The sequence below is a fragment of the Cervus elaphus genome, chromosome 22 (assembly GCF_910594005.1).
Source record: "Cervus elaphus chromosome 22, mCerEla1.1, whole genome shotgun sequence".
Taxonomy (NCBI): domain Eukaryota; kingdom Metazoa; phylum Chordata; class Mammalia; order Artiodactyla; family Cervidae; genus Cervus; species Cervus elaphus.
In genome coordinates this window covers 18,201,381-18,222,815 of record NC_057836.1, presented here as the reverse complement: position 1 = coordinate 18,222,815, position 21,435 = coordinate 18,201,381, and the positions used below count along the sequence as shown (strand labels likewise).

At 39.1% G+C, this 21,435-nt stretch overlaps 1 protein-coding gene across 1 annotated transcript in view; it reads left to right on the top strand.

Moving 5' to 3' along the window:
* Positions 1-1,829: 1,829 nt before the first annotated feature.
* LOC122680751 (scavenger receptor cysteine-rich type 1 protein M130) overlaps positions 1,830-21,435 on the top strand; it is a 33,800-nt gene continuing 14,194 nt past the window's right edge. The window contains exons 1-6 of the mRNA XM_043882425.1: positions 1,830-2,070; positions 3,429-3,515; positions 4,781-5,101; positions 7,241-7,561; positions 10,264-10,584; positions 11,011-11,331. Of these exons, the coding sequence (XP_043738360.1) occupies positions 2,025-2,070; positions 3,429-3,515; positions 4,781-5,101; positions 7,241-7,561; positions 10,264-10,584; positions 11,011-11,331 (1,417 nt within the window). The 5' untranslated portion in view covers positions 1,830-2,024. The remainder of the gene's footprint in view (positions 2,071-3,428; positions 3,516-4,780; positions 5,102-7,240; positions 7,562-10,263; positions 10,585-11,010; positions 11,332-21,435) is intronic.

The following is a 21,435-nucleotide window of genomic DNA, read 5'->3' as shown; positions in this document are numbered from 1 at the left end:
CTAGTAGTTTTTTGTAGATTTTATTATATGTCCTACACAGATGACAATGTCATCTGCCAAAAAAAAGACTGTTTTACTTTCTTTTCAACATGAATGTTTTTTATTTCTTTATCTTGCCTGATTGTCCTGGATAGTATCTCCAGTACCATGTCAAATAGAAATGATTAAAATTAACATTTTGGTCTTTTGATCTTAAGGAGAAAGCATTCAGTCTTTGAGTATTAAATACGATTTTAGCTGTAGGTTTTTCATGGGTGCCTTTTACACACCTAGTTCACTAAGTTTTTATTGGGAACTGGTGTTACATTTTGTGAAAGGCTTATTTACATCTATCAAGTTGACTGAATGATTTTTCTGTTAAGAGTCTTATATAATGAGTTATATACAATTTTAATTTTTGAATGTTAAACTATCCTTATATTTTTGGGATGAACCCTGCTTGGTCATGATATATTATTATTTTATATATTGCTACATTTATTTGCTAATATTTTGCACATGTTTGTGAGAGATATTCATATGTAATTTTCCTTCCTTATAATGTCTTTTTCTGGTTTTGATATGAAGTTATATTGGCCTCATAGAACATGTTGGAAAGTAGTCACTACTCTTTGTTTTCTGGAAATGTTTGTTTAGAATTGGTATTATTTTTTTTTCCTTAAAATATTTGTTAGAATTTACCAGTGAAGCCAATGGGGCTTGGAATATTCATTGTGGAAAGATTTTTAGGAAGTTTAATGCATATATATATTGTCATACTGAGTGAAGTTAAGTCAGACACAAAAAGACAAATACATGATATCACTTATATGTGAACTCTAAAAAAACCGGTACAAATGAACTTCTTTACAAAACAGAAATAGAGTTCCAGATGTAGAAAACTAACTTATGGTTAGAAAGAGGAGGTGCAGGGAGAGATAAATTGGTAAATTTGTGTTGACATATAAACACTACTATATATAGAACAGATAATAATGAGGACCTGCTGTATAGCACAGGGAACTCATCTCAATACTCTCCAATGACTTATATGAGAAAAGAATCAAAAAAAGAGTGAGCATATATATGTGTGTATAACTGATTCACTTTGCTATACAGAAGAAATTAACATAACATTATAAATCTGTACTCCAATAAAACTTTTTAAAAAAGAAAAGAAGTTCAAGTGCTGTCTATGGATAATCTGCACAGAATTATTCATGAGACACCTTTGATTATGGAAATAATAAAAGTGACTATACAATCAAGCTTTAGTGATTTAACTATGTTTTGCCCATTTTACTTTGTTTTTTTTTTTTTTAATTCATTTCTAAGTGTTTTATTCTTATTTATTTATTTATTTTTGGCTGCGCTGGGTCTTCGTTGCTGTGTGTGGGCTTTCTCTGGTTGCAGCAAGAGGAGGCTACTCTGTTGTGATGCGCCGGCTTCTCATTACGGTGGCTTCTCTTGTTGTGGAGCACAGGCTTCAGTAGTTATGGCTCGTGGGCTCTTGAGCTCTGGCTCAGTAGTTGGGGTGCACAGGCTTCGTTGCTCAGAGGCATGTGGTATCTTCCCTGACCAGGGATTGAATCTATGACCCCTGCATTGGCAGGCAGACTCTTAACCACTGGACTACCGGGGAAGTCCCTTGCCTTAGTTTTTTTTTTGACATAATTTCATCTCATAACAATTATTATTTTTGTTTCTAATGTAGTCATCCAAAACAGAGTGTAGAAATTTTGTGTTCAAAGACAACCATATTTGAGTCAATATTTCCCCTTTAATTTTTGTAAATCTGTAGTGAATATTTCTCAGTTTTCTTTGTTTCATGTCCCAAATGGAAGAAAACTGGAGGACAAAAAGGAACCTCTCTCTTTTAATTACTTCCCTTTTCTGGTTGACTCCACCTCCATTATGAAAGCCTTCTTTTGTGTGTGTGTGTGTGTGGAAGTGAAATGATTTTTAGAATTCTTAGTGGTCCTCTTCTTCAAGGGACCATTCCAAGGGAATAATACAAGAAGATTTAAGCATCATAAAACTTTGGAATGGACAAACTCAGAATGGTGCTACATGACAACTCTGGATCTGTTGGTAAAGCTTATCATTTGTTTTGTCTACTCTCTAATGGAGTATAGTAATATTCTGACAGTCAGTGGATCTGATTTAATAATGATGGGCATTAGGAGGGTAAGTTATGGGAAAGAGCAAGAAGCCTATTAAGAAGTACCTGTATCTTCCATAGGTTTGAAATTTAAGGTATGAAATAAGGATTAGATTTGGCATCAACTCTGTAAAACCACTGAGGAACAACTACATAAGGAACTAAAATTAACTGAATTGTATTGAGTATAAAACGAATAGTTGTTAGAAAGGATAGAACAAGTAGGAATGCATATTGATGAAAAGTTGATTCTCTAGAGGGCATTTAGAATGACACCCCTGAGTGTTAAAATCTACCTCATGATTTATGTGGGTGCATTAAATTCATTTAGCATTCTTACTTTTTTTTTCAAGCTTTTAAACTTGAAAGCATACCACATGAAAGCATGGGTAATAAGCGCACAGTTCTGTGTCATAGCATTTTTACTTTAAAATTACTGTAGGATGAGAGTAAGAAGGAGAAGTGAGAGTGATAGAGCATTTTAGGCTATTTTTGGAGATAAGATCCAATGGCGTGTGTGTGTGCATGCTTGGTCGCTCAGTGGTGTCCGATTCTTTGCGACACCATGGACTGTAGCCCTCCAGGCTACTCTGTCCATGGGATTTTCCAGGCAGGAATACTGGAGTGGGTTGCCATTTCCTTCTCCAGGGGATCTTCCTGACCCAGGGATCAAACTCGTGTCTTCTGCATTGGCAGGTGGATCCTTTATAACTGCGTCACCTGGGAAGCCCACAAGGTCCAATAGTGGGGACTTTCAAATATAATCTTTGTCAATGTTTCCTCCAGTGTAGTGTTCAATTAGAATTTAGCAGGCACTGTGCCAGGTACTGGTAAAGGTGATGAACATTATAGGTATAATTTATTTCCTCATGGAACTTTCCATTGAATAATGTGGATCAGGTAGGCTTGGAGGTGAGACTATCAAGGGTTGAAAATTGTTATGTGCCCAATGGGAGAAGTGCCCACTTCTAAGTTTCATCAACGCCTTTTCTGTTTTCCAGGTGCTAAGACTCACTCTTGCCATTCTTTTTGCATCTCCAACTCTCTTCTAATCCCTCACTTCTAGGTTGCCTGTAACCATGGACACTTTCAAAGCTACTTCACTGTTACTGTATGATCCTGGATATGAATTTTTCCTGCCTGCCTGCCTTGCCATTTAGGAGGAGGATTTTCTGTCTTGGTTTGACTTTCTTTGTTAATTTCAAACCTCTGAAACCACCTGCTTGCTCTAAAGCCTATTTGGTTGCTTTTTTTGGTTACTTTTACCTTCTTTTTTTTCTTTCCACAGGCTTTAAAAGGTGTTCTGTTCACTTTGGTCCCTTCACCCTTGCTGTGGTCTCAGTTTTCTGTACCTGTTTGGTCACCAATGCTCTTGGTGAGTACTTTGTCAAATTTACTCACAATCTTTGCCCACTGTGATGAGAATCACTGACAAGCAAATCATTCTCCTGAAGGCTAAATAGCATCTAAAAGCAAGCTTCATAGTGTTTTGAAGGATCAGGATATTAAAAGCACAAAATGAGTACCTAATGATGTGACCCCGCTGGCCCGAAATGTTAGAATAACTTTTTTTTTTTTAAATAAATGCTTACTGGAAAAATGCATATTCCTTAAAGATCTGAAGTAATGTCTAACTAAAAAATAGGGCACAATACAGAGGAGGAGAAATGTCAGAACTGTTAGGATGAGGGAATTTTAGGAACATTTTGAAAATTCAAATGCCAAAATTTATCTTAAAATGTATTCAGGGAAGCCAGGTATATATCAGGAACCACAGATTCCTATGTTAGCTAAAATAATCACAAGGCAGTAGCTAAGACCCTTGGGAGGAGTAGGGGAGAGGGGATTTTTTATGGTAGAAGATGATAGGAAAATATCTCAATTTCAATTTCCATTTGGGTAGCTACATTCAGTTAGATTTCAACTAGCATTTTAAGAATTTATGGTATTTCCGTATGTAAAATAGATGACCAGTGCAAGTTCGGTGCATGAAGCAGGGCACTCAAAACCGGTGCTCGGGGACAACCCAGAGGGATGGGGTGGGGAGGGAGGTGGGAGGGGGTTTCAGGATGGGGGACACATCCTGATGTACACCCGTGGCTGATTCATATCGATGTATAGCAAAAATGACCACAATAGTGTAAAGTAATTAGCCTCCAGTTAAAATTAAAAAATTAATTAAAAAAAGAATTCATGGCTTTTTGCATATGTGTGTGAAATAGGTACTGAATTCCCAATAATCAGTCTTTCGTTTTCACTACTAGCCTTCTTTCCACTGATCTTAGGATTTTGGAGAAACTTATATAGCTTACCCCTATAAAATTTTGTAATATTTTTATAGTAAACTATCCATAGGTTTATATACATTGATGTTATAAAGGATCTCAGCCATAAAATAAAGACACCATATAGTATTGAATTACCCAGATTTACTGTTTCTGTGTCATGGCTTCCTTTGAAGCCTGTGGCACTGCTGTTTGATTTTGAATTCCTGTGAAATGACAGTCTCCGATTGTACCATACATAGGTTCAGAATTGTTTCTCAAAGCTGGATTTGAAAAATAAATAAGTAATCTGAGGAATAATCATTTTACTTGCTTTGGGATCTTGACCAGTTGCTACCTTTACCTGTTGTTCCAGGGGGAACAGACAAGGAGCTGAGGCTGGCGGCTGGTACAACCAAGTGTTCTGGGAGAGTGGAGGTGAAAGTCCAGGAAGAGTGGGGAACTGTGTGTAACAACGGCTGGGACTTGGCTGCCGTCTCCGTGGTTTGTAAGCAGCTGGGATGTCCAACTGTCATCAAAGCCACAGGATGGACCAATTCCAGTGCAGGCACCGGGCGCATTTGGATGGATCATGTGTCTTGTCGAGGCAATGAATCAGCTCTCTGGGACTGCAAACATGAGGGGTGGGGAAAGCATAACTGTACTCACCAACAGGATGTAGGAGTCACCTGCTCAGGTAAGACTTGTGTAAGTCAAACCTTGACATGAATGCTTGGTAGGAAAAAATCTTATAGATGGGTTAAAAATGAAAAGGCCAGTTTTCTGTAAGTAATCTAGGTATAAAATAATCCAGGTATGAAAAGGACCCAATTCATTGTTAAAGACCAGAAAATGTATGACAAGACCCATATTAAGAAAAATCAAAAGAGATTCTGAATATTACAGTCAATGAGGAAGTGATTAGCTTCAATTTTATATTAAGTAATCCTACTGTAACAATCTGTGCTCAGTTACTTAATCATGTCTGACTCTTTGTGACCCCATGGACTGCAGCCTGCCAGGCTCCTCTGTCCATGGAATTTTCTAGGAAAGAATACTGGAGTGGGTTGCCATTTCCTAAATCATATCTAACTTGATTCCTTTTCTCCTTTCCCCATAAAATGCTGCTTTCATATATTGGCTCATAAAACATGACCCTTTTGCCCATTAACTGACAATCAATTTACCAAGTCAAGAAGTAAATACTCCTAGCACTAATCTGTTTTGTTGGAGGAAGGATATTTTGCAAAGTAGAATTGCTTTTTCCACTGTGAAATGCTATTCATTTCATTTACATGGTAGTTTTAATTTATAAAATATTTCATAAGTTTCATCTCACTTGCTATTATGATAACTCAGACATTTCTGCAGACAAAACCCAAGGTCATGTTTCTGACCCAGTTCAGATTCCTGGGCTTCCAATTTCTCTTTGCTCATGTCATTGAAATTTAGGCAATCCTCTCACCACCCAGCCTTTCTGTTAGAGACCATCTCCTCCATAGGACTGATTTCAGAAAGGATTAATCTCTATCCAGGCTTCTCTGGTGGCTTAGTGGTAAAGAAGCTGCCTGCCAATGCAAGAGACATGGATTTGATCCCTTGGGAAGTTCCCCTGGAGAAAGAAATGGCAACCCACTACAGTATTCTTGCCTGGGAAATCCCATGGACAGAGAAGTCTAACGGGCTACAGTCCATGGGGTCACAAAGAGTCAGACACAACCTAGTGACTGAACAACAACAGCAATCTTTACCCAGGCGCTGTGGTGTCATGGGAGTAACTAGTTTCTAGAAAACTCCTCAACTACTCCTTAATGCTATTATTTTGAGTAAGTTGTAAATCTTTCTAAACTTCAGCTTCTGAGTAGTCAGTAATATAACACATGTAAAGCTACTGGTACACTGACAGGTAGGTCATAGGTGCTAAAAATTAACATTAGTTTCCTCATGGCTCACACTCATTTCTCTTTCTTCTTCCTTCTCTTTCTCTGTTCTCCTCCTCTTCCTTCCTCTTCTTTCTTTTATTGTTGTCTTTCATTGTTAATCATTTTGCATGGAAAGAGAAGAAATAATAATTGTAAAAGATACATCAAGCATCTACAGTGAAGTTAAAAATCATAATAAATCTTGCCAGGATCTTACTATAATTATTGCTGTTGATGGTGTTGACTATTTAAGCTAAGACCTCAGTGTAGTGCTTTAACCTCCTGTGTTCTGTTTTTCATATCTTTGCATAAGGATCCTTTATGTAAAGATGATGTCAATCAAATTTAGTTTTTGAACTTTGTACACCTAAAGCTTCAACTGGTGCATAATAATAGAAAGGGATGAGTAGTCAGGGACTCACGAGTTTCATGAGATTTCCAAGTTCATATTTTTAAGGTTTCAGAGTCCATATTTCTGAGATTCTCCACCCTGATCAATGCTCAATTCTCAGAGCATCTGCTTCTTGGAAATTCTATTATGATAACATGCATAATAGTAAAGAGGGTAGACTTTGATACTAGACTGTTTTTTTTTTTTCATTCTCCTTCTACTATTTTCTTTATTTCTACATAGACAAGTTTGCTATGTCTTAGTAATAGAGGGAAACAAAACACAAAGTAAATTTTAATCCATGAAAGATTTTTTTTTGGGGTCAGTTGATACAGATGAAAGTCCTAATCATTTGTTAGTTTTCAAAGATTAAAATCTTTCAATATGTGAACTGGAGCAGCATCCACAACGAGGCATCGTTTTTAAGGAGAGCAGCAAGTCTCAAGAGACCAGAGGAATACTATTCTCTAAGATCACTTCAGAATAAATATCACTTCTGAATCCTGCCTTTTCTCTTCTCTAGATGGATCTGATTTGGAGATGAGGCTGATGAACGGAGGAAACCGGTGCTCAGGAAGAATAGAGATAAAATTCCAGGGCCAGTGGGGAACAGTGTGTGACGATAACTTCAATTTGGATCACGCTTCTGTGGTTTGTAAACAGCTTGGATGTGGAAGTGCTATCAGTTTCTCTGGCTCAGCTAATTTTGGAGAAGGATCTGGGCCAATCTGGTTTGATGATCTGGTATGCCATGGAAATGAGTCAGCTCTCTGGAACTGCAGACACGAAGGATGGGGAAAGCATAACTGTGATCACGCTGAAGATGCTGGAGTGATTTGCTTAGGTAAGGACTGCTCTGGGTTTGTTCCGTTCTCTCTGAGAGGACAAAAATGGGGGTAAAAGTCTCAAAGGCTTGAACTCTGAAAAACATAATGAAGTGTGCTTCTTCTTTTTTTCTCTTACTATTAAAAAATTTTTTTTTATTGGAGTATAGTTGCTTTACAATGTTGTGTTATTTTCTCCTGTACAACATATAGATGACCAAGAAGTACATGAAAACATGCTCAATGTCACTAATTATTAGAGAAATGCAAATGAAAACTGCAATGAGGAAAGTCGTCTTCTTTTATTGCCTCATTATTAGCAATTTCAGGATGCAGTTCTGATACTTGTGGGTTTTTTTTTTTTTGTTGTTGTTGTTATTGTTCAGTCACTTAGTTGTGTCCAACTCTTTTTTTTGTGTGTGTGTGTCTGACTCTTTTGTACCTTCATGGACTATAGCCCACCAGGCTCCTCTGTCTATGGAATTCTTCAGGCAAGAATACTGGAGTGGGTTGCCATTTCCATCTCCAGGGGATATTCAAACCCAGAGATGGAACCTGAGTCTCCTGCAAATTCTTTACCACTGAGCCATGGGGAAGCCCATGAAGAATTTTTTTTTTTTTTTTAACCATTCACTGAAATTAGGATAAATAGTTTAGGAAGGAAGGATGAGCCATGAAATTGAGATCCAAGTTATCAGGATAGAAGAAAGTATTCAGAGAATAGTCTACTCCCTCACCCTTCCAAAAAAAGAAAGGAAAAGAAACTAGGTTAACTAGAAAATGTTACTTTCTGGATGTTTTAGAAGAAAGTCACCCCTATTATTATCCTCTACCTACAAAAGCCTCCTCTTTAGCCACATTGACCCACCTTTTCCCAAACTATTAGTTCAAATTCACAGAATCAAATGATTTAAAAAACTGGTTGTTTATTAAAACCTCATTTACGCTAATACTACACCATGAGCAGGAATTGTGTCTATCTAGCGACTTTCACGTTCCATCCTTGATTAAGGTCTGGGACGTGGTTTTGTGTGTACAAAAATGTCACTCTCCTTTCTTCAATTGAATGCTTCGTTTGAAGACCTAGTAAGTCTTGAACCCCAGGGGATATTTAGAAAATAATAACCAGGGTAAAAATGTTCTTGTATTCACCAGTTTTTTTTTTTTTTTCAAATGAAGGAAATTCAATTCAAACTAGCTTTAAAATAAGGGAATACTGACTCAGAAAACTGGGAAATCCAGGAGGTTCAGTTGGCTCCATCCATGACTAGATTCAGCACTTAAACAATATCATCAAGGTTCTGGCTCTTCTTTTATTTCTTGGATTTCTTTCTTTTTCTTTTTTTTTTAAAAAACCACGCTGTGTGTCTTGTGGGGATCTTAGTTCTCTGACCAAGGATAAACCCTAGGCCCCGTGCAGTGGAAGCTCACAGTCCTAACCACTGGACTACCAGGGAATTCCCAAGTTAGCTTTTTTCTTGTTGAACAATGTGATCATGTACAGTCTGAACCACAAAGAATGGGATTCCTACAGAAAAGATGGGTTCTGTTAGCTGAAGAAAGTGAAAGGGTTTTGGGGTAGAGAAAATACAGTATGTACCTTCCGGTTTCCTTTACTTAGGTCTCCAATCAGCATGTTTCTTCTCAGTGTGTTTGATACGTGCTGAGGAATCACAATAAATAGCACTGTGACAAAAAAAAAAACAACAAAAAACTAAAAGTGCCATAGGAAAAACCCAATTTATTTATTATAGGATATTACTCAGAATCAAGTGCTAGTCTTTGAGGAGTGTTGATTGGGGGAAAGTAAAAGGAGTAATGATGAAGTCCCTTCTTTCTTTGCGTTGTTTTTATGTTATTTTATTTTCTTTTTTTGCATTGCTTTTAAAATGGACATGGTCAGAAAGGGGTCAGGCATGGTGATACAAACCAAATAGTCTGGGTAGGTAATGCAGTCAGAACCATAAGTGAGTGTTAAGTATTGCAGCAAATATATATATATAAGCACCTAGGCATCTGCAAGTATATTTAAAAGGGAAAAAAAAAAAACCAATTTCAACAAAAACATCTATGGTGTTTAAACAAGCAGATCTCTAGATAAATTTCAGTTCCTTGGCCTCCTGTTAGAAACTCTTCCTGTAATGCATGCTCTCCACAGTGAAAAGTCCTGTCTTCTTTTTTCTTAATTGATTGATCTTTTCTGTTATGATTTATTATAGGATACTGAATATAGTTCTCTGTGCTATACAATAAGACCTTGCTACTTATCCATTTGATATAAAGTGGTTTGCATCTGCTAATCCCAAACTCCTAATTCATAAAAAATCCTATCTTCTTGTTTTTAAATTGGAGTATAATTGTTTTACAATCTTGTGCTAGTTTCTGCTGCACAACAAAGTGAATCAGCAGTATGTGTATATATATATCCCCTCCCTCTTCAGCCTCCCTCCCACTCTCATCTTCATCCCAGCCCTCCAGGTCATCACAGAGCACTGATTTGAGCTCCTGTGCTATACCCAAGGTTCCCACTAACACTGTCTTCTTGCCTGATCTTCTCCTACTTCCATCGCTGATGATTTTCAGTGGGAACATATCATTATATTCTCTGTCTCTGCTTATGTTCCCCCCCACCCCTTTTCCGTATCTCATCTCAGGTAGAGCTGTTTGGAGCATCCTCATGCTTGTTTCTTTATCACTGACTGGTTTTGTTTCCCTCCTACAGAGGGAGCTGACTTGAGCCTGAGACTGGTAGATGGAGTCACCAAGTGTTCAGGAAGATTAGAAGTGAGATTCAAAGGAGAATGGGGGACAGTGTGTGATGACGGCTGGGACAGCGATGATGCTGCTGTAGCATGTCAGCAGTTGGGATGTCCGACTGCTGTCACTGCCATCGGTAGAGTCAATGCCAGTGAGGGAACTGGAAACATTTGGCTTGACAGTGTTTCATGCCAAGGACATGAATCTGCTATCTGGCAGTGCAGACATCATGAATGGGGAAAGCATTACTGCAATCATAATGAAGATGCTGGTGTGACCTGTTCTGGTAAGTTAAAACAAGAAAAACAGAGAAGGAAGGGTCTGTGTTCTTTAGGAGTAGGAATAGGTGTTAAAGGTGAGAGAGAGAGAACTAGTTAATGATTTCCTTGTTGGGAATTCTTTTCAGGTATGAGGAATCTTTAACACATTCTTTTTTTGACTAGTTTGGAGGGTTGTCTGTCTCTATGTTTTATAAAAATTATTTCAACTGCTATTAGGGACCACACTTCAAATTATAAATCTACAAGTTTTGAAACTATAGCCCCATTTCTAACCAAATTCATGGTCTGTGCTGCTCTTCTAAAAGCCGGGAAGTAGGTAAGCCAGAATTTCTAGTGTCTCAGTATCTGAGAAGGAACAAGATTGAAAAAAATGCCCTATAGTAGCTAACCTCCATATGTAGCTATGGCCTAAGTTTACGTTTCTTTTGCAGATGGATCAGATCTCGAACTGAGACTCAAAGGTGGAGGTAGCCGCTGTGCTGGGACAGTGGAGGTGGAAATTCAGAAACTGGTAGGGAAAGTGTGTGACAGAAGCTGGGGACTGAGAGAAGCTGATGTGGTTTGCAAGCAGCTGGGATGTGGATCTGCACTCAAAACATCCTATCAAGTTTATTCCAAAATTCAGGCAACAAACACATGGCTGTTTTTAAGCAACTGCAATGGAAATGAAACTTCCATCTGGGACTGCAAGAACTGGCAGTGGGGTGGGCTTAGTTGTGAACACTATGATGAAGCCAAAGTTACTTGCTCAGGTAAGACTTTCAATCAACCTGTAAAGAAGTTGCATTCCAATTTCATTCTTTTACATAGAGCTGTCCAGTTTTCCCAGCACTACTTATCTAAGAGACTATCTTTTCTCCATTGTATATTCTTGTCTCCTTTGTGATAGATTAGTTGGCCATAAATGTGTGGGTTTATTTCTAGGCTTTCTATCCTCTTCCATTAATCTCTGTGTCTGCTTTTGTCTCAGTTCCATGCTGTTTTGATGACTGTTGCTTTGTAGTATAGTCTGAAGTTAGACAGCCCAATTCTTCCAGCTCTATTCTTCTTTCTCAAGCTTGTTTTGGCTATTTGGGATCTGTTGTGCTTCCATACAAATTTAAAATTTATTGCTTAATTCTGTAAAAAATGCCATCAGTAATTTGATAGGGATTGTATTGAATCTGTAGATTGCCTTGGGAGTATGGTCATTTTAACCATATTTAACTGAATTGATTCTTCCAGTCTAAGAACAAAGTATATCTTTCCATCTATTTGAGTCATCTTCAATTTCTTTCATCAGTGTCATAGTTTTCAGAGTACAGGGCTCTTGCCTCCTTAGGTAGGTTTATTCCTAGGTATGTTATTCTTTTTGTATGTATGTATGTATGTACATGCTCAGTTATTCAGTCATGTCTGATTCTTTGTGGCCCCATGAACTATAGCCTGCCAGGCCCCTATGTCCATGGAATTTTCCAGGCAAGAATACTGTAGTGGGTTGCCATTTTCTACTCCAGGGGATCTTCCTGATCCAAGGTCAAAACTGTGCCTCTTGTGTATCCTGCATTGGCAGGTAGATTCTTTTTGACTAGCGCCACCTGGCAAGCCCTTTTGATGTGATGGTAAATGGAACTGTTTCCTTAATTTCTCTTTCTGATAGCTCATTGTTAGTGTATAGAAAGGCAACAGATTTCTGTATATTCATTCTGTATCCTGCAACTTTACCGAATTCACTGACAAACTCTAGTAATTTTTTGGTAGTGACTTTAGGATTTTCTATGCACAGTGTCATCTCGACTGCAAAGAGTGACAGCATTACTTCTTCCTTTTCAGTTTGGATTCCTTTTATTTCTTTCCCTTGTCTAAATTGCTATGGACAGAACTTTAGATACTATGTCAAATAAAAATGGCAAGAGTGGGCATCCTTGCCTTGTTCCTGATCTTACAGAAAATGCATTCAGCTTTTTCACCATTGCATATGATATCAGGTAAATTGCCTATATACACAATCTACATATATATATAATATATAAAAATATATATATAAAGATATTATAAAATCTATATAAACAATAGAATGGGAAAGACTAGAAATCTCTTCAAGAAAACTAGAGATACCAATGGAATATTTCTTTCAAAGATGGGCACAATAAAGACAGAAATGGTATAGACCTAACAGAAGCAGAAGATATTAAAAAGAGGTGGCAAGAATACACAGAAAAACTATACAAAAAAGATCTTCATGATCCAGTTAACCCTGATGGTGTGATCGCTCACCTAGAGCCAAACATCCTGAAAAGTGAAGTCAAGTGGGCCTTAGGAAGCACCACTACAAACAAAGCTAGTGGAGGTGATGGAATTCCAGTTGAGCTCTTTCAAATCCTAAAAGATGATGCTGTGAAAGTGGTGCACTCAATATTCCAGCAAATTTGGAAAACTCAACAGGGGCCACAGGACTGGAAAAAGTTCAGTTTTCATTCCAATTCCAAAGAAGGGCAATGCTAAAGAATGTTCAAACTACCACACAATTGCACTCATCTCACACACTAGCAAAGTAATGCTCAAAATTCTCCAAGCCAGGCTTTAACAGTATATGAACCACAAACTTGCAGATGTCCAGCTGATTTTAAAAAGGTAGAGGAACCAGAGATCAAATTGCCAACATCTGTTGGATCATAGAAAAAGCAAGAGAATTCCAGAAAAATATCTACTTCTGCCTTATTGATTATGCCAAAGCCTTTGACTGTGTGGATCACAACAAACAGTGGAAAATTCTTCAAGAGATGGGATTACTAGGCCATCTTACCTGCCTCCTGAGAAATCTGTATGCAGGTTGAGAAGCAACAGTTAGAGCTGGACATGTAACAACAGACTGGTTCCGAATAGGGAAAGGAGTACATCAAGGCTGTACATTGTTACCCTGCTTATTTAACTTATATGCAGAGTACATTATGCAAAATGCTGGGCTGGATGAAGCACAAGATGGAATCAAGATTGCTGGGAGAAATATCAATAACCTCAGATATGCAGATGATGCCACCCTTATGGCAGAAAGTGAAGAGGAACTAAAGAACCTTTTGATGAAAGAGGAGACTGAAAAGGCTGGCTTAAAACTCAACATTCAAAAGACTAAGATCATGACCTTTGGTTCCATCACTTCATGGCAAATAGATGGGGAAACAATGGAAACAGTGAGAGACTTTCATTTCTTGGGCTCCAAAATCATTGCAGATGGTGACTGAAGCCATGAAATTAAAAGACACTTGCTCCTTGGAAGAAAAGTTATGACCAAACTAGACAGCATATTAAAAAGCAGAGACATTACTTTGCCAACAAAGGTCCGCCTAGTCAAGGCTATGGTTTTTCCAGCCGTCGTGTATGGATGTGAGAGTTGGACTATAAAGAAAGCTGAGTGCTGAAGAATTGATGCTTTTCAACTGTGGTGTTGGGAGAAGACTCTTGAGAGTCCCTTGGACTGCAAGGAGATCCAACCAGTTCATCCTAAAGCAAATCAGTCCTGAATATTCATTGGAAGGACTGATGCTGAAGCTGAAACTCCAATATTTTGGCCACCTGATGCAAAGAACTGACTCATTTGAAAAGACCCTGATGCTGGGAAAGATTGAAGGCAGGAGGAGAAGTGGATGACAGAGGATGAGCTGGTTGGATGGCATCACCAACTGAATGGACATGAGTTTGAGTAAGCTCCAGAAGTTGGTGATGGACAGGGAAGCTTGATGTGCTGCAGTCTATGGGCTTGCAAAGTGTCGGACATGACTGAAGTGGCTAAGCTGAACTGAACTGAGATTGCCTATCTGCACTTCACTAGTTCTTATTCTGGGGTTTTGTCTTTTTCCTTGTTTAGAACATGTTCCTCTGTTGCCTCATTTTGCCTGATTTGCTGTTTTCAGTTCTATGTAGCTGGTAGGTTGGTGACATTTCCCAACTTTGGAGAAATTGCCTTCTATGGGAAATGTTCTATGCTCCCAGCAGCATACTCCCCTCTGGTTACCATAGCTGTATGCTTTAGTTTGCCCCATACGTTGACAGCAGAAGTTCTTCTATTGTGGTTGGCTGACTACTGTCAGTGGTCTGGTAGGCATGACTGGCCCCTAGTGTCGTTGTTTGCTAGACCCTGCCTTGTGCAAAAGCTGCCAGTCACTGCTTTGTGGGACTGGGTCATGGGGTAGCTGGTTGCAGAGACCAGGGGTGTCTCAGAGTTAGTGCTGTTCTACTTGTGGTTTGAACCAGGTTCTACAGTGAGTGTGGGGGAGTCAGTTTTCCCAGATCTAGTGAAAGCCTGCTGGTGAGCAGAGCTGGTTCCTGGGGCAGCTGGCAGAGAGGTCCAACATGTCTCCGAGTTGGTGTCCATCTGCTTGTTGGTAGGGCCAATGCCCAAGGGATCTTAGGGTTGGTGTTCACCTACTGGTGCGTGAAGCCATGTCCTGCAGCTAGTGCCAGTCCAGTGGCAGACAGAGTCAGCCCCTGGGGTCCCCTGCTGCAGGGCCCAGGAATCCCAGAGCTGGTGTTGGCCTGCTGGTGGACAGGGCCAGGGCCCAAGGAATGCTGGTTGTAGGGTTGCATTGGTCCTGGGACTGGGATCTCTGGGGGATAAGACTTGTCCCAGGGCTAGCACTAGCCCTCTGCTGGGTAGAGCTGGATCCTGGGATCTCTGGCTGCAGAGCCCAGGGTCCTGGAGCTTAAATTGGTCAGCTGGTGGGCAGGGCCAATGCCCAGGGTGTCCCTAGGCTCATGTCAGCTCACTGGGGTATGGGGAGGGGGTGAAGCTGGGGCTCTGGCTGCAGGTCCCGGGGGGTCCCTGTGCTAGTGCCAGTTTCTTGGTATGTGGGGCTGAGTCCTGGCCCTCTAGTGGGTAGGCCCATGTCCCAGGGTGTCTGTGGGCTCAGGGAGTCTCAAGGAAGCTGATAGGGGGCAGCAGTGGGGGTGTGCGTACCTGCCTGTTTAGCTTCTTGGCCTCAGCTGTCCCACTTATGGTACTGACAGGCTGGTGACTGGGTCTGGGTCTTGGTGCTAATAAGCTAAAGGGAGGATTCCAAAATGACTTTTTCTAACACCAGTGTCCTCGTGGTAGAAGGAGCTCCCCAAAATGGCTGCTGCCAGTATCTGGGTCCCCAGGGTGAGTTCCATCACATCCCACCTCTCCAGAAGGCTTTCCAAGATCAGCAGGTGGGTCTGGCCCAGGCTTCTTTCAAATTGACTGCTTCTGCCCTGGGTCCCAGAGTTGGTGGGATTTTGTGTGTGTCCTTTAAGAGTGGAGTCTTTATTTCCCACAGCCCCCTGGCTCTCTCAAAAGTAAGCCCTGCTGGCTTTCAAAGTAAAATGCCCTGGGAGCTTATCTTCCTGGTGCAGGACCACTGGTTGGGGAATTCCTTGATCCTTGGGGAGAACCTCTGCAACTGCAATTATCTTCTTATTTGGTGGTCGCGTACCTGGGTCTATGGGTCTTGACTATACTGTGCCCTGCCCCTCCTGCTTGTCTTGTTGTGGTTTTTTCTTTATACCTTTAGTTGTAGAAGATCTTCTCTGCTAGATTTTGGTCTTTCTCATAAGCAGTTGTTACTCTGGTGTGCTCACATGAAGAGATGACTCAGGATCTTCCTCCTCTGTCAGCTTGGCTGTGCCCTCTGAACGTTTTTGTGTATTTCATGCAAGCTCTTTAAAAAACTCAAAAGTGGTCTGTGATTGGCTAATCTTGTGGACAATCCCTAGCATTTTATGTTAATCACTTGTTGATAAGTGATGCCTTTTTAACAACAAGGCATTCACCAAGAAACACCTAGAGCTGTTCTTCCAAAGTAATTATCATATCCTACTGGACAAGAGGCCTTTCCTGGTGGCTCAGTGGTAGGTAAAGAATCTGCCTACCAATGCAGGACACAGAGGTTCAATCCCTGGGTTGGGACGATCCCCTGGAGAAGGAAATGGCAACCCACTCTGCTATTCTTGCCAGGGAAATCTCATGGATAGAGGAGCCTGATGGCTACAATCCATGGGGTTGCAAAGAATCAGACATGATTTAACGACTAAACAACAACTGGAGAAGAATGATGAGTTGCCCTGCAGGTGAAGGAGTGTGTTGGTGAGCCCGTCTGATGGACCAGATTCTGCCTCTGAGACGCTGCCTTCTGTGCTCTGTGCTTCATGTGCCCAGGTGCTCTTCTCAGAGCAGTACTTCCTAGTGCGTTGTTCTCATCATCACTTCTGTATTCAGTTTCGAGAGTATATCCATCCAGAGGCTGTACACCTTTCACAACCCGCTACATGCTGATGCTGATTTAGGGACCCTTGGGTTGCTTTAGGGTTAAGTATTCATTAACTGGTATCAGTCACCCTCAAATTCAGCAAAATATTCTCTTCAAACTTAGTAGATTTCTAGCCTGTTTGCTTTAACCCAATGTCATGTGAAAGTAACCACCATCAAAGAATAAATTACATATTTTGATCTATCCTGTGATCAGACCCTTCCTCTCAGTTTATTAGCTACTGCCCTAAGGTCATTTGAAACCATGGGTTTGAGAGGGAAGGCGAGACCTAAATCCTGTCTTTGCTGGTAGGCTCATTGTCTTTATATGCAGAACATCAATCTTATTTTCTGCTAAATCTGAAGTTTTATCACCACCTTAATTTAGGGGACAGGATACTTAAGGTTTTCTTTTTTCCCAATTCTGTAAGTTTCAAATTATAGGATTCTCAATTAGCTATATCTAATAGCTGCAGGCAGCTTTCTTGGTGGCTCAGCAGTAAATAATCAGCTTGCAATGCAGGAGATGCAGGAAATTCAGGTTCTATCCCTGGGTCCAAAAGGTCCTCTGGAGGAGGGCTTGGCAACCGTCTCCAGTATTCTTGCCTGGAGAATCCCATGGACAGAGGAGCCTGGAGGGTTATGGTCCATGGGGTTATGGAGTCAGACACAACTGATATGACTTAGCATGCATGCAGTAGCTGCAGGCAGAGAATGTCTCCCTCACAAAATTAGTATTTTTCCTTCCATTTTTTCTTGTGGTTTACTGGCTTCTAATCTGAGCTCATCTCTCTCTTAAATGTTAAAAGTGGCAAGGAGGATTCATGCCATGTCAATCCTCTGATTTTTTTCTTTTTTTATATACTTTCCCTTTTTTACACTTTTCCCAATATGTTATCCATTTTTCATCTTTAGTGAACATATAATTTTCTTTTCAGTGTGACATTTCACCAGATATTTTACCATGGATAACAATACTTATTAGCTTTCCACCCTATCATATCTACATCATTAGCATATTACACCCATGAATTTCGTCCAACCACATCCAAAATTTAGGTTTTATTACTAGAGTACCTTATCTGTGATAACCCATTCTGAGTTAAATAGGATTCTAATGGTGATTTAGTTGCTAGGTCGAGTCTGATTCTTGCGACTCAATGGACTGTAGCTTGCCAAGCTCCTCTGTCCATGGGCTTCCCCAGGCAAGAATATTGGAGTGGGTTGCCATTTCCTTCTCCAGTGGATCTTCCTGATCCAGGGATCGAATGTAGGTCTCCTGCATTGCAGGCAGATTCTTTACTGTCTGAGCCAACAGGGAAGCCCAGGACTCTATTTAGCTGTATATAATAAAAATCCCATATAGCATAAATTTGAAACTTAGCATGGGTTCCCTCCTTTTACAGAATCATATTTTTGTTTGCTATCTGCCATATGGGCACTTTGCTTTCTTTTGTAAACTCTCTTGTTATATTTCTGTAGCATTTGGAAACCCTTCTACTAATTTTGGGGCCAAGACTTTAGCTCTGTCCTTGTTTTTTTAGAAATAGAGTTTGTAATTTTATTTCTTGATTTACTTGATTCTTTCAGAAGATGTTCAGGAAAGAAATTATGGAAATACCATCTGTCTGTCTGTCAAGTTCAAACTACAAATTCCATAGTCTGTTTAAATTCTTAGATTTTATAAAACATAAGGCATTGTGGTTGATAGGGGCCAGAAAAATTCAGTAAAGCAGGAAGACTAGAAAGACAAAGCAAACTCCTGACTTACAGTTCAGACAAGCTAGCTACAAAGGAGTCTAAGAGTTTTGAATTGGTTTGAATCCCAGATATTTTGTTTGTGATGACTGTATAGGTGCTGTAGAGGACTTCTGAATGTAATAAATGGTTCATTTGAATTTTGTTTTATTTTACTAAAATCTGAAAGATAATTTTGAGATTAGAATGAGCTGTACTTTTTCAGAGTCTGGAAAGGAATAAATGATGAAAATGCATTAGTGCTTCTTTAAACTATTGTATCTATTACCAAACAAAAAGAAATACCTCTAATTATTTCTTATACTTGTTCTTCATTTCTTCAGAAAGAAATAAATATAGATTCAGTTACTGGTGTCAGGGAAAGTTTAATTTATTGGTTAAAAGGGCTAAATCCAGGCACAAAAATTCAGTTAATGGCTTTTATGTTAAAATGCAGTCATAGCACAGATGTGGAGAATGGACTTGTGGACACAGGGTGTGAAGGAGAGGGTGGGATGAATTGAGAGAGTAGCATTAACATGTATACACTACCATGTAAAAAATAGATAGCTAGTGGGAAGCTGCTGTATAGTGCAGGGAGCTCAGCCCAGTGCTCTGTGTTGACCTGGAGGGGTGGGATGGGGTGTGGGGTGGGAGGAAGGTTCAAGAAGGAGGGGATATAAGTGTATATATATATGTATATATATTTATGGCTGATTCATGTTGTGTACAGCAGAAACTAACACAACATTGTAAAGCAATTATACTCCAGTTAAAAAATAAACTTTAAAAAATGCAGTCAGTCATAGGCTTAACAGGGAAAAAAAATCCCTTAAAGGAGTAAATTATCAATATTCTAATCATGTACTCAGACTAAATGGTATAAGGAAGCCATTCTGTGGTATAGACTAATGTGTTATTAGCAGACTTATGAAATAAAGCTGAGGATGGAGTCTCCAAGTCATTTCTGGAAGATGGATTTCTCTTTTGCCTTGGACTCAAATATTTTAGGACAGAGGAAATAAGAGGATATCTATTTGTTTTTCTTTTTTGAGGGGGAAATTGTTTTTCACTGGTTGTGTTTTATTTGCTCGAGATCAGTCTAGAGAGAGCAAGAGGTTAAAAGAAAAAATCTAAGAAACTGCTTTTATCCAAATATTTAGGTCTGTTCAAAAGTGGAATAGGATCATATGAATAAGAGTTAATGATATCTTAGAGTAATTTCATGCTCAACTAATGATTCAACAAGATTAAACTCAACTCCAGTCACTGTGTTGTAGAGGCATTATTTGCTGTAAAGTCTTAGCTCTGTTTAGAAAGCAATGTGTTATTCAACTCAAATTTGGATCGAACTTGCTTCAAACATATTGAATGGATAAGTGGTGAAATTTTTGCACGGTTGAGTTATTCTATACTGCTATAATAGAGAATATCCTCAGATCTGGAACATTTTAGGAAATTGGCAACAGCTGATGGTATATCTGTGTCATGCTGATAGTAATGTCAAGGGATCTTAAGAATTAGTGATATTAAAAAGTAGAATTAGTCATATTTTACAGCAGGCATCTCTAAAAGACTTATGCCTTTTAGGAAGCCCAATTCCATATGCCTCTTCTTTCTTTCCTCTCTTTTAAGATGAATTAAAGGAAATACTTTGTATCTTCTGCATAACTTGAATTACCTCTGAGTTGCTAAGAGTTGGACACAACTTAGCAACTGAACAACAAACGTTGAAAGAAGCTCTTACTTATCTTGATGATTGGCTCTCAACCTAGTGAAGCATGCCCTTAAAACCTGAGCTCCATTTCTTCAGCTTTATAGCTGGTGTGTCTTTTCTTTACCTTTTAAAATCCAGCCATACTAAATTATTCACAAGCCTTCAATTAGATCATCCTGTCTCATGATTGTATTCTTTGAATGCCATATCACATATCATTTACTTGGCAAACTTCTCATCTTTTTTTCAAAACTCAGTTCAGATTTATGGTACTCTTTATAGTTTTCTTACAAAGGCCAAAATAGAACTGATAACTCCTTCCTTAGTTTTGTATCTAAAACATGTATCTAGGTTTGGACTCATTATTGAACATGTATATCTTCTACTAAATTATGTGTTCTTGAAGGAGAGAGAAATCAGTGAAAAATTGAGCATCCTTGAAGTAACTTTGTCCCCCAAACATAAGTTGGGGAAATATAAGTGAGCAAAACATGTCTGCAGAGACATAGAAGTTTGAAAAAGCATCTTTAGGCTGGGGTAACAAGTATGATTGGCAGAATAATAGATGTTAAGGCTTTTAAAGTGACATCATAGAGTTTTTTCGAGTATGCTAAAATAATGCTTATTATGTCTCCATAATTTGAGTAGATGAGCGCTATTGGGGAAGCTGCCAAAGTTTTCTGCTACAGTTTCCTCAAAAAAAAAAAAAAAAGGTGGTAATAATATCTACTCCTTCATGGGAATTGCACAGCAAGTGATCAATGTATGTTAGCTACTATGGTTATGATTATTATTAGTAGTATTAGAATTATCTACCCTTACTGACAGACTGAACTCTGTGATAGATTTTTTAGCCCATCCAAATGCTTAAAACATTTTAAGTGCTTAATAATATTTGTTGAAAAGATGAATTATTGTATACATAGTAAAGAAACATTGACTTCTCTTGAAGACAGAAATTATGTGAAAATATTTGAAATTTAATATTTGTCATCATGACATAAATTTATTAGGAAGAGGACTTAGAAGCAAAGAGACCACTTTGGAAGCTATTGCAAAAGTCTACATGATATATGGTGACAAATTACATCAAAGTAGTGGCAGTAAGTATGGAGAAAAATATGCTGGAGAGTCAGTCAACAGGTACAGATGACTTCCACA